General features: G+C 37.6%; 1 protein-coding gene across 1 annotated transcript in view; it reads right to left on the reverse strand.

The window, feature by feature from the left end:
* Positions 1–3,614, reverse strand: part of LOC763759 (zinc transporter ZIP14) — a 27,444-nt gene extending 23,830 nt beyond the window's left edge. Inside the window, exons 1-2 of the mRNA XM_030992877.1 lie at positions 3,179–3,614; positions 1,715–1,885 (exon numbers count right to left, since the gene is read on the reverse strand). Of these exons, the coding sequence (XP_030848737.1) occupies positions 1,715–1,754 (40 nt within the window). The 5' untranslated portion in view covers positions 1,755–1,885; positions 3,179–3,614. The remainder of the gene's footprint in view (positions 1–1,714; positions 1,886–3,178) is intronic.
* Between the last annotated feature and the right edge of the window lie 10,737 nt (positions 3,615–14,351).

Raw genomic sequence — 14,351 nt, forward strand, 5'->3', positions numbered from 1 at the left:
AGAAGACACAGACAAACATAAGAGATGATCAAAAAGTGGAGTAGACTGCCTTATAAATTTGCAGCAATAGGAGTGCTTTTGACCATCAAAACGATCTCAACTGGCATAGGTTTACACACAAAGACAAGTCTATTATAAACAATGATTATCTTACCACTAGAATCTCTTTGAAAGGCTGTTAAGTGGGATCAGGGGGATACATATCAAATTAGAAGACACAGACAAACATAAGAGATGCTCAAAAAGTGGAGTAGACTGCCTGTATAAATTTGCAGCCATAGGAGTGCTTTTGACCATCAAAACAATCTCAACTGCCATCTAGGTTTACACACAAAGACAAGTCTATTAAAAATGTTTATCCTACCCCTAGAAAGGCCTGTTTTCACTAGCTCAAGATTGCCAAATATCCAGCAATTTCAACAATCCGATCGCAAACTATCCAGTTAGTTTGCGTCTTCATCAGCCCAAAGTTGCAATTAGCGGAATATTTGGTAGGGATTATCTTCCCAAGATATCTTGAGGTAGATATTTGTCCGGTGCGTCTTCACCAGCCCAAAGACTCGCACTATGCGCCAACGCTTAGTAAAATATCTCGAGCTAATTTCTCAAGGTCGAGTTTCAAGTTTCGAGGTCGAATCTCGAGCTGATGAAGACGCGATTTGTAACTTTGGGATTATTTCCCAAATTCCCAGATCCGACAGACATTTAGAGATGCTCAAGAAGTGGAGTAGACTGCCCAGCAATAGGATTGCTTTTGACCATCAAAACAATCTCAACTGCCATAGGTTTACACACAAAGACAAGTCTATCAAAAATGATTATCCTCCCACTAGGATCTCTTTGAATGGCTGTGAAGTGGGATACATATCAAATTAGAAGACAAAGGGTGTGTTTATCTTGTCTTGCCACTATGTACATATCGAACCCCACTGTACGAACGTGATTTGCGGGATTTTTACGTTTATCATCTCTTCAGTCTTCACGATTAAAAATAAAGGCCTTGTCTCTGCGCAGCTGCCTTGCGCCGTTTGACCCGGGAAGCAGACAGTTTCTTGGAGGTCAACTAGAGCAAGCATACCGGTACATACATGTACATGCTTGTACAACCACATGACACAGCACATGGCGCGCTCTATTTCCCTGAACCGAAAATTAGCCTTGGAAGGTCTGATTTGTATGTGGGGTTCAAAACAGCTTTATGTTTATCATCTCTCAGAAACGTGATTCTGGCTGTATGTCACATTCAAAACACACCCTTTTTGGCGTTACAATATGCCCATATCTAAAGACGTTTGAAAAAGGCTTTGCGTTTATCACCTTAAAAAATTGCCTGAAAGACGTTTGAGAAACCTGAATCTAGGCAAAAAGTTGGTCAATAAACGCATCCATAGACTACCATAACTTTAACTTGAAAAGCTAAGGAGACCTCAAATAAATTGACAGAAATATGAATGCTTTTGGCCTTTGAAAAATCTCAAACACCATATATACCTGTACATGTGGGTAAACATGCAAAGACAAGTCTTTTTAAAATGATTATAGAATAGCTTTGAAAGAATATGAAATGGGATTTATATGAAACTTTAAAATAAAGGACGACCATGGCCTAAGTATTTTGCCTTTCTTTCTTTAACCATTCCTACCAGGGTATTTTGCTCAATGTTTGCTGTGTTTTTAAAGTATCTGAATAAATTAATCTTGACTCTATTCATACCTGGCATCGGGGTACCCGTTGCATTCACTTCACTGTACATGGTTGATTAAAGTCTTCCAGGCGTCTCAGAGAGGAACACAGAGATCTTCAGAATCAGGTGCGCTTAGGCCAGGAACTGGTTGTGGGACAGACTTTAGACAAGGTTCAATGCACTTCTCTCCCGTAGAGATACTGTTGAGAACAGAAGAGACAATATTAATCAAGCTACGCATTTCCACAACAAGCAGGTTGCACTGAAGGATCACAAACTGTATCTTCATCAAATATTGACGGTGATAAACTTTATCAAGTTTACATTTCAGTTCGACAGTGGATTTCCTTGTACCCAGTAGGGGCTAGGGGCGCTGGTCTGAGAATAAGGATCGTCTTCATAAACGAGGATCGTCTTCTTTAACACTGACCGATGCGTCCTCAAAAATAAGGACCGTCTGCATTTTTGCAGACGTTTAATATTTTTGATCGGCGCATTGGCGATGCAAAAAACGGATTCTGCAATGATTTTCTTGATGCAATTTACATTGACTTTGTACAGAGGCCTTCACATTATGAGCAATAAATCCTTGGGAAGACGGACAACCCATTTTTGGCATCGCCAGCGGGCCGTTCTGTAACATGCAACCCCCAGAGCACCGATGAAAAAAAACGTCCTCGAAAATGCAGACGACCCTTATTTTTGAGGACACATTTTGTCTTCGTTTATGAGGACGATCCTTGTTTATGAGGACGATCCTCATTCTCGGACCAGCGCCCCTACTGGTACCTGTATTTGTAGAATGCTTTGATCGATTCCTCATTTATCGTCCTGATTTTTCTAAATTAATTGAGGATGGGGTTCCATGCATATTTTGTTATTCAAAATTCAATATTTTCTGAGATGGCTGCTGCGCAAACAAATGCTACATGTACAGTGTAGTAGCTAGGCAGGACTCTGTGCCAACTTACATTTCTATGGAGTAACTAGGGTAGGGCCAGGGTCTAGACACCAAATCTGGTTTTAGGGGAGATCTACAGCAAATTGTTTGGGGTAGACCTAGGCCTATAAATAATTTAAAGACAAATTAAAAGTTCATTTAATAAAACAATTTTGAATAGTCTAGAGTATTGACGATGATAAAGTGATAGAGTTTACTACACATGATTCACTCCAGATCCAGGAAAGCAATGGTTTGTCTGTTTCTTCTGCTTCTAATGAAAATAAGTTTGTTTTTTTTTTGGAGTGGAGTGTGAACTTGTACTTTAACTTTAGTTTAACTTTTAAGTTTAACTAGATCTAGGCTAAGGCCAGGGGCAGGGCCGCGGCCAGGCCGCCCAGAGCCCCAGACATTGCCATGCCAAACTAAATGGCATATATGCCTCGTCTAGATTCTGTTCATGGTAAATAAACTCGAAGCCTCCATAGAAATCAAGAGTACTATTAGATTTGAGTAACTGAAGCAAAAACAAATGGGCGGTATAGTTACGTACATGGTGCAGCGAGCGATCGGAGGGCTATCAGCTGCCCGACCCTGCCCACGTGGTTCGATGCTTCGTTAGGCTGCGCTGGTGCTCTGCTACGCGTATACCGGTACGGCGGCTATTATTAGAGGCACACACTGACACGTCACTACGCCGGCGATACCGGCATAAAACCGCAGAGAATGAACGACAACGTGGCAGTATTAGATGCAAACACAAACTAGCTACCACACTCATATAGTTTCACCGACTGATTTTAAAAAGTGCCGGGTAGTATTCGGGTTTCCTGCAGAAATAGATGCGCCAGTGTCACTTGTTGTTGAGTCTAATGATCAAATGCAAATCATATTTTGCGGACGATAGCAGCTCCGATGATAGCGACGTGATTTAATTAATGCGATCAGAAACGTAAACACGTTAGCTGCGCTCACGATCACGTACCGGTAAATATTGCGTCACCCTAAAGGTACGGTACTCATATTTTGCACTTTTCCGTTGCCGTTTTAAAATATGGAGAAAATGAATTAATGATTTAGCACCATAAATTTATATAAAGTAATAAAACAAACACAAATTAAAATTTGTATTTAAAAATTTTTTTTTTTACAAAACTTGATTATGAATATATGAGTTTAGGCAGTTTCTTTTCAACGTTAAAAAAACCATTTATGTTGTAAATTGGCAATTCACATTGGCGCTCAATTCGTCATAATTTTTGTAGCTTGGTAATATCCATAGAGATATAAGGTGTCAGTAGTATATATCTCTATGGTAATATCACAGACAAGCCATGCACTGATCTAGTCTGTATGGAAAACACACACCAGACAGTATAGTCCCAGGTATTATGTTTTATATAATCTCGCAGCCCAAAGGCTGAATTGTATGACTTTTTACAATTTGAGAAACAACATTACAATACAATAAAGTAAAATCAAACATCACAAGATATAAATGTTAAATTCGTTCATTTAAGTTTATATTTAAAAATATAAAATAGGGTCTATATATAGCCTACATGTTAACCTATGCAATAATATTTCCTCTCAGATGATTCATTTATTTGTAACGGGTCGTGTAGACTCGTGTTTGTTTGTAACCAGAGCAGGCTATTAAAATAGTTGCAATAGATTGTAAAATTTAATATTTGCGTGATTTTAACAGATTGAAAAGATCAGTAAAATACAGTGATACATAGGAGAATTACTACTATCAAATTGACAGAAAATAAGTTCAGATTTACAATAGCAAAATGTATTGATAAACTTGATTTTCATGGGTTTTAAACGCGGAATGCATACAGGGGCGGATCCAGGGGCACAGGGGTCACATGCCCCCCCCCCCCGGCCCCCGCCCCCCCCAGCTATCCGTTTAGTTGCACTTCAATAGCTGCTATTGAATTGCAATTAAACGGATGTCTGGAGACTGTGGATCGGGAGCTAGCGGATGGGGGGGGGGGGGCTGACGGGAAATATTATTCATTATGAGACATTTTAATTTATGTTAATTGTAGGCAATATGAAATTGAGGGGCACATGCATATTATAAATAATTGTCCATATTTATGTACATCGTTTTCTATTGTTAAAGATACTATGTCCCTTTTGCAGCCAACCTCAAATTCATTAGAACTTTGCTTGAATTATCAATATGTCATGTAATATCCTATCTGCGAAATTTAAATGTTAGTAGTGTCCTAATATTCAAATTATGCAAGGAAACCTGTTTACTTGCTACTTCACCGTCGGACACTACTGAGTGATTGACTGGCTTTTTTCTTCTTTGGTAATAACATAGACAGAATCCGAACTGCATACATTAGTTGTTGCCAGGTTGGACAAACATGATGGCTTGACCTACCTAGCAACACTTAATATTTGCAGTTTGCATTCTGACTATTGAAATACTATTATTCTTATCAGGTGAATGAAATAATTTGTATTGAGGCACTTTACAAAGACTTACGCATTAAATTTGGTTACATTACGAAAATGGTCTATTGCCAGAACGCAAATTGCGTAAATAGGTTGGTGTTGTTCTGGGGTGAAGGGTTCGTATAACTGAAATAGATTTTTCAACCGCTACATTTTAGTACTTTTAAATAACTGATTAACAATTATTGTTACCCTATTATATATTTTTCACCAAATGTAATATTTACCTTGTTGGCTATGATTTTCCCTCATTGAAAAAAAGGTTAATTATTGAATTAAAATTGAATTAAAGATTGGTGCATGATACTTGTACAACTCTGGCTGGCTGGTACGTCACATTTTTCAAAAAATGGCTGCGCCCATGTCATGCTAAGAGGCAGTACATCATGCCAAGAAATCTTCATTAATCTCTTGTCGAACACATTCGTTAGATTTATTGTACTAGCTGTCTTGTTGTATTGTCCCAACACCCAGTTAATTAAAGAGTACCTTCATATTCATACCCTAACAGGATGCCCAGTTTGAGATGCACTTATAAGCCAAGTTTATATCTTCATAATCCTTCACCGAAGAAAGGCCAAGTGTATTCATAATCCACTTCACAGGAAAATTAAGACCACTTGTATTATGTTTAAAATCAAAACTATCAAGTAGTTCATTGTGCTGGCGGGCCCAGTTATTCCTTTGTTTTGGCGGGCCTTCAATAATGTCTATGTCCCTTTGACACAATTTAAACTACCCTCATATATTACTTGTATCCTTCATTGATTTAATTAATACCCAGGTAGGGATTATTTAAATTGAATATTCAAATACGGATTGTTGAAAAAAAAAGAGGAATGTCCAAGATGTCGGCTACTTATTCTTCAGGTAAATGGTAACTGAAATGTGGGGTAAAGGTTTTTATTCAAAGTCACAGATGAATAAAACAACACTTTGTAACATGGAAATTACAACATGTACCATCACCCCATCCTAGCTGACTATCATGAACACACCACTGAATACCAGGGAAAGTTACAACGCTACAATAAAAAAATGCAATTCCTGTTCCCTTATGCATAAAAGTTTGGTTTAATAAACCATGAAATTCACTCAGCAAATCATGAATGTATCATATCACCCTCAATTTTGTAAGCTCCAAAGGATTTACCTCTCAAAAATCAGCGGGAAGGCTAATTTCTGCGCAACCTAATTTCAATACCCTTTACAAAAGTGAGCAGTGCTCACCCAAGCATGAATTATTTTCGGACTTTTTGGTGTCATATGAAAATTGAGTTTATGAGCTTTTTATGCATATACGACTGTTCCCCCAGAATCATATATTCCTTATTCGGCAGCCATTTCAAAAGTATGTAGTTCTTTTTGGGGACGCACTGTATAGAGGGCGCAAGTACCAACAAATAATGCAGTGGGGCTTAATACAATATAAATAAAAAGTAATAGCTTTTGATACATGTATGAAATCACAGTAGATCCCACTTTCACAATGATTTCTTATTCCATTTTCTTTAAAATAGACAAAGTATACTTCTGTTATTGTGAGAAAAATACATCAAGCATTCATGCAGTCGTTAAGAAAAGAAAAGAACCTAAACTCGTAACAGAAATTACTAATTTTTAAACGGAAAAAACAAGACAAAAGATGTATGGTTCCCTTCCCCTTATGCACAGATCCACACACACATTTCGATTTGAACATATAGCCTTCAACAACACGCTGGTGGATAAAACTGTCTCGAAATTGCAATAATATGACCTCGGAGCACGTGTTTCGTTTATATTTTATTCAAACTTTTATTCATCGTCAATTATATCATTCTTTGCATCTCTATTTGTTTAACTTTCTTGTCTGTGTATTTACTACAGCTAGATTTCGTAATGTTTGATAGATTGAGTAGATATCGAAGCCTGTCGTTCGTAACCGACAAGTCACCACATTCATGGAAGATTGAACGAATGAATCAATGTCAAAGATTTGAATTATCATCGCTCCATAATAAAATATTTCACATTTTAACATACCTGCATTCGCAGTCATCACGAATGAACATTTAATTGGTATCTTACATATTCGTTTTGATCAATTACCTCCCGATTTATTTCTCCCTGTTTGATACTGATAAAATGTTAAATTTGTCTCTAGTAATCAAAGCCCAATATTATATTCATATTTTCTTTATGGAAGAGAGAGATGGGGAGAATACATTAATTAACAACACTCGTGTACAACCACGATTTCCATCCTTTTCATTAAGATCCAATTACCTGCCAATATTCAGTTTCTGAATATGGTAAATCCACTTAAAGAGTAGGCATATCAAAAATTTTCTTGGTTTAAGAGTGGTCTCTTAACAAGTTAAAACCCCCCTAATAGCCATTCCGAAAAGACCGCTCCTTCGCGAGCTGCTAATGACGTCTAAATTAACCTCTCCTGTGCCGGCATTTACAGGATCTAAACCTTGTAAGAGGCCCGGATGTCATATATATTTTTATGTTATTTCCTGTACCAGTATGATTTAGGGACGCAATGCTGTTTAATCACTGGTAGCTTCACTTGCACTACTGTACCTATGATCACAGGCGGCCCTCCGGGGGGGGGGGCAGGGGGTACAGTGCCCCCACCTTTTCAAGCACCCGAAAAGTGCGCCTTTAACTTTGTAAGAAGTGCCCCTTTTCACATAGGAATAGCGCCCCTTTTACTTTGACAAGTGCCCCTATTAATTTGTAAAAGTGCCTCTTCCCCTTTTAAACTCTGATATTACGTGTCCCTTTTATATAGACACGTGCCTCTTTTCCTTCGAAAAGTTCCCTTTCCCCTTTGCAATAAGTGTCCATTTTCCTTTCAAATAAGTTCTCCATTTCCTAATGATAAGTGCCTCATTAAAAAAGAGCCCCTTCCCCTTCTCATAAGTGCCCCTTCTCTGGTAAATGATCTTTTCAGGAAGTTACTTCTTTTCGTTTCAGATTAGTGCCCCCTTAACCTCCGATAAATGCCCCTTTAAAATCTGATCGGTCCCCATTTACTTTAAACTAATGCACATTCTCCTTTATTATAAGTGCCCCTTTTCATATCGGGTCATTGACCCTTTTCAGGTGCAATAAGTGCCTCTTTTCACCTCTGATAATTTCCCTTTTAACAATGAAACGTGCCCCTTTTCCTTTCTAATAAGGGGCCTATCCCCTTTTCATAAATGCCCCCTTTCATCTCCTATAAATGCCACTATCAAAATCTGATGGGGCCCCCTTTCCGTCGACAAATGCCTATTGCCTATTACTGACTTTTTTCATCCTTGGTGAGTGCCTCTAATAATTGCTCTATGAACTTCGACACATGCTCCTTTTCTGTTCTGATAAGTGTCCCCCCCTTTCCTCTCATCATTAAACGCGCCCCAAATTTCAAGCGACTAAGAGCAATTTCTCCTAAAGATCTATAGATGATAATACTTATGTTACTTATTAAGATATGACGAGTATTTATTTTAGTGATAAATCAAGTTTTATACAAACGGAAAGATATAAGATTAAATATATAGAAAATATAGATAAAAGAGTTTAAAGATAGTTGAAAAGTAAGGGATAGGAAAAACAAAATAGAAAACATGAGGTCTAGTTTTTCGAGAAATGTCATAATATAAAGATTGCCTAAAATATACATTATTCGCATGTGAAAAATTACAAGGAGAGGCCTATTATTTCATAAAATAGTCTCTCGAGCATTTTGGGAGGTAATTATTATTATACTCATTATTATTAGGAGTATAGTAAGCAGGCGCGTACGCAGGGGAGGGGGGGGGTGTTTGGGGGGGGGGCTAAGGTATTTTTATATGTATAACCCCCCCCCCTTTTTTTTAATTAAAAAAAAAAAAAAAAAAAAATTATTCCCATGGCTGACCTAAAAAAGGCGACCTCCCCCCCCCCCCCCATGGGAGCAAAATGTCAAATTTTTAAATTTCGAGACCAAAAAAAAAAAAAAAAAGTGTCCTCTTACTCCCCCCCCCCCCCTCCTGGCTGAGTCGATGCGAAATTTTCGGCCCGATGTAAAAATGTTAACCCCCCCCCCCTTCAAAAAATCCTGCGTACGCGCCTGATAGTAAGTATTATTATTCGTGCATTAATTACCATAAACTAAGTGACTTTACGAAGCATCCTTTTTATTTTATTTATTTATTATAGTTTATTTTAACAGGGTGGTCTCATTCAAGTTCATTTCTGAGCCTGCTCTCCCAGAGAGCCCTGTATTCACATAAAAACATGTACAATAATAACATGAATTCAAAACATACATACAGAGGTAAAATATACATGGTATATACAATAATTAAACATAGGTAACGAAAAACACGCATTAACAATAAATTATAAGGGGAAAAAATACAACTATCAAATTGAGAAAACTAGATGAATGAAATGTAATAAATAAAGGTCAAATTAACGTGAAAATATGTTTACAAGGGAAACTGAAAGGTTTTGACATTCTTTTTAAAACTTTGCAGCGACTTACAATTTTTAATATGATAGGGTAATTTATTGTATATTTTAGCTCCTGAAACCGCTAAGGTTTTCGTTTTAAAATTTGTTTTACATTTTGGAATGAATAATGGACTGTTTAAAGCATAACGAGTAGAATAAAATATCGGTCTTTTACTTATACATGGATTAAGATATGGTGGTGATAGGTCGTTTATGATTTTAAAAATCAAGATGCATTTCTGATATTTAATTCTTTCCTCTAATGACCGCCATTTCAATTTACTCATTAAAACATTTTGGGGTGTAAAATATTCGGCACGAAGAACTAATCGTGCATATCTATTTTGTAATTTTTGCAACTTTGTTAGATTTTGTTTCGAAGTATTTCCCCATACAGAATTACAGTAGTTTAAATGCGGTAGGATAAAAGAGTAGTATAATGTAATAAGATTCTTACGAGAAATATAATTGCGTATACGTCTAATGCAGGCAATCGTACCCGATACTAACAACTTCTTTTACATGTAACCAGGGGCGTAGACAACGGGGGGATGAGGGGGATGCATCCCCCCACCTCACAAGGTGGGGGGATGGCATGTACAATCATCCCCCCCCCCAGGTTTTGGGGAATGATATTTGCTTACTTAATAAGTCATAATGATGATAATAATAGTAATAATAATAATGATAACAATTATAATATTAATAATAATAATAATTATGATGATGATAATAATAATCCTCATCATTATTGTAATTGTGTTTAGTGTTAGCCGCATTCAAACGGTGAAAGCCAATTCTAAAACAGAATAGAAAATGAATGTGATACAACAGTATACATAATAATTCGTGACAGAGAGTACCATACTACTATCTTTATAACAAGTACTATTCAAACAAACATATATAATTATGTATAATCATGAATTGTTCAACTTCATGCTCCCACTATATGACTATTGTTACACTAATACTGATATCAGGACTGACTGGTATACATTAGTTTGTTGTTAAGCTTGCAGCAGCTACATCTTTTCTGTATTGTTAACTATTTATTTATTTTTGTTTTATTTAAGATGCACTTTGTTTTGTATTCATTTAAAGTATGTTGATTGATGCATGAAGACATAAGTTTGAAATGTTTAAAGAAGTTTGTTTCATGTAAAGCGCAGTGTGAATTTACCCTGTCTTGAAATGCGAGATAAAAGGAACCTATTAGTATTAGCATTATTATTTGTATTAGTATTATTTTTTATTTGTATTATTATTATTATTATTATTATTATTATTATTATTATTATTATTAATATTATTATTATTATTATTATTATTATTATTATTATTATTACTATTACTATTATAAGACTGAGATCAAATAGAATAATGCCCTAATTTGAAACGATGCAATGCCGTTATGGTTCCGATTTCTTCACAAACTTACAAAGCAGTATTGTTACTCCATGGATCATAGTGATACTGTTTATGTTTTTTGTATCTGTATGTTAATGAGCCGCCAGCCAATATCCATCTATGGATACTTTGCCTGTTTCTTTGAGGTAAAAAAAAAGCATAGTATGTACGTATTCATTATGCTTTATAATGAACAGACATATTGTTCAAAGTTTAATCGTTATTTGTTTGTTGTTTATGTGTTCTATTCACAAATGGCCATAGAGGCTGTTTTCATTCATAACCACATACCCCTATCAAGACAACAAAGACTATACCTGCGTGTACACAGTTGACATTGGTTTTTTTTCTGAAGAGGTGTAACAGCAAAATTCACAGAGATAAATAAATACGTGTGGTTCAATATGCAATACTATGTGTCAGTCCATTCTGTATTCGTATGCCACTGTGTGTAGATCTTGTCGATGTATGTCTGTCCATTCAAGGCGTAGTATGTGTGTGTGTGTGTGCGCGTGCGTGTGGGTGCGTGTGTGTGTGTGTGTGTGGTGGTGTGTGTGTGTGAGTATGTGTGTGTGTGTGCGTGTGCGTGCACGCTTGTGTGTGTTATTTTACCTCATTAAGTATGCATCAGATTGCACGATTTCAAGTTCAAAATTGCAAAAGCTCCCTACCGTGGGAGGGGGGACACCCCCCTCCCACACCCTCCCCCCGCTCGGTCGCTTCGCTCCCTCACTAGCGTTGGCAGCCCAGTCATCCCCCCCCCAGGTGTACGAACCTATCTACGCCACTGCATGTAACGACCATGTTAAACTTTTGTCTAGTGTTACACCTAGATATTTCATACTTTCGACTGAGTCGAGTACATTGTCACTGTAACGAATACAAATTTTATTATTTTGAATTTTTCTTTTGGACCAAATAGTATTGTTTTGGTTTTATTTGCATTTAAAAACAGTCCATTGTATTTTAGCCATTTCAAGATACGGGTAAAATCTTTTTGGAGATTGTATTCACAAACTTTATAATCCTTTCCATGATGAAATAGTGCCGTGTCATCTGCATATAAGGAAATCTTTGTCTTAGAATGGAGTTGCAGGTTACAAATATCATTCACATATAGAGGCAGAAAATTAATGACCCCAGTATTGATCCTTGTGGAATTCCTGATTTCACAGTTAGAAAATTACTCTTAGTTCCTTGCAAGAATACACATTGTTGCCTATTAGATAGATAGGATTCGAACCACTCAAGTTCAACTCCCCCAATACCATACTTAACCAGACGCGTAGTATGCGCGCGCTCGTGTTGCGCGCATACGTTTCGTGACTTTACGAAGCGTCCTAAACCTAAGTTGCAACACCATCAAATCACGCGCATTCGACAATTTATGATTTTACGAAGTGACCTAAATGCTTATTGCGAGAAAATCAGCAGTTGCTGAAATGCCGCGATGTGTTTTTCTACAATTATCAAATAATACATTGAATTTATGCGACAAATGGTGCAATAATACAAAACTAGAGAAGTTGTGCTTCAAAATGATATCAAACAATACGGAAGGTTCTTGAAAATTTCTAAGTAACGAGCGTCGGCAAAATGCCCTAACTTTTGAAACGATTTTCTCCACAGTTTAGTTTTGCCTTTAAAAGGGGTTTATGACGGTTCGTAAAACCGCCGACGTGTGTGTGAAAGTCAATGGTTCAAGAGGGCTCAATTAGATTATATGGGCCATTGTGAATATTTGTATCCGTAGGCCAAAGCCGTAATGCACAGCAACAGACGAACAATAAAGTGAATCGGAAGGATTTTGAGCTCAATTCACGCTTGATCTCATTCCAAGAGCATATGTGTACAAAAAGTAAGGCAGGTCTGATGTATTCACTATATACACGATCTCAAGTCTGCGAGCAGAAAAAAAATTTGATGTGCGTCCGGACAAGAGTTATATCGTGCCTAGTCAGACAACATGGAGAGGTTGAATCGCAGTTGTGGTGTAAGATGCATTCCCCAGAGTTTGCCCGTGGTTCTCACTATATTTCTTATGGCATGTTCTCAGGTTGGTACTATCAAATCTATGGGGATCTTTCTAGAAGACATCTCTCTGAGTCTTGGAACAACCTCAACAGATATTGGGGTTTCCCTCGGGCTGTTTACGGCCTTCAGCTACATTCCAGGTAGGTTAGATAAAACAAAATAAAAAAGATAGCAAATACGTATAAGCAATAACGGTAACCCGACACATGCTCCGCCGACGATTGCTCCGCGACATTTGCTCCGCCGACAATTGCTCCGCCGACATTTGCTCCGCCGACATATGCTCCGCCGACATTTGCTCCGCCGACAATTGCTCCGCCGACAATTGCTCCGCCGATATTCGCTCCGCCGACAATTGCTCCGCAAAACGCGACAATTGCTCCCGTGACAAATGCTCCTCGAACGACAGTTGCTCCGCCGACGATTGCTCCGCCTACAATTGCTCCGCCGACAATTGCTCCGCCGACAATTGCTCCGCCGACAATTGCTCCGCAAAACGCGACAATTGCTCCGGTGACAAATGCTCCTCGAACGACAGTTGCTCCGCCGACATTAGCTCCGCCGACATTTGCTCCGCCGACAATTGCTCCGCCAACAGTTGCTCCGCTGACATTTGCTCCGCCTGAAGCGACACTTGCTCTGGTGACAATGTTGATGATAATAATAATGTCAAGGCATGACATTATTTTTTCCCGTATTTGTTACGCGGCAGAATAATTACCCTTTTTACCTGAACTGAGACTATCAGCACTTTCGCTACAGCGCAAAACAAGACCGTACGAAGGTTCATCAACCATGTTGGTTGATCCTAGTTTTTCCTTCATTTATAATCAAAAACTGAAGGTATGTTTAATTCCGTGCTATTATTCTTATGAGTGTATGTTATGCTAGGATTGTATGTGTATCTTTAATGTTTTTGAGGTTTGTAGGACAAATTTGGGCCTCTCTTGAAGTTTGGATAGTGGTAAAAGTCCGTATTGGTTTTGACTGTGCTTACGGTACTTGTGAAAGTGATTGATAATTTGTAAAATAATTCTTGGTTATATACTTCAAGGAAGTGTAAGAGATGCTGAAATATCTCATGATAGTTTATAAGTTATCTGGAGACGTTCATTATTGTTTTGGTGTCATATTTCATAAATTCGGGATGACACGTGAGACCTATTTTTCTTACGCTATTTTAGGACTTCAGTGAATTGTAGTACTTATACGTACAGATTATATAGCGGAGGGATATTTTTAGACGCCAGGTTAAGTGATTCGCCTTACGGTTAGTCTTGTTTATGTCGCCCTAGGTAATATCGCGTTATTCGTTTTAATATTTGAAAGGG

The sequence above is a fragment of the Strongylocentrotus purpuratus genome, unplaced genomic scaffold (genome assembly GCF_000002235.5).
Source record: "Strongylocentrotus purpuratus isolate Spur 01 unplaced genomic scaffold, Spur_5.0 spur5_scaffold_20, whole genome shotgun sequence".
Taxonomy (NCBI): domain Eukaryota; kingdom Metazoa; phylum Echinodermata; class Echinoidea; order Camarodonta; family Strongylocentrotidae; genus Strongylocentrotus; species Strongylocentrotus purpuratus.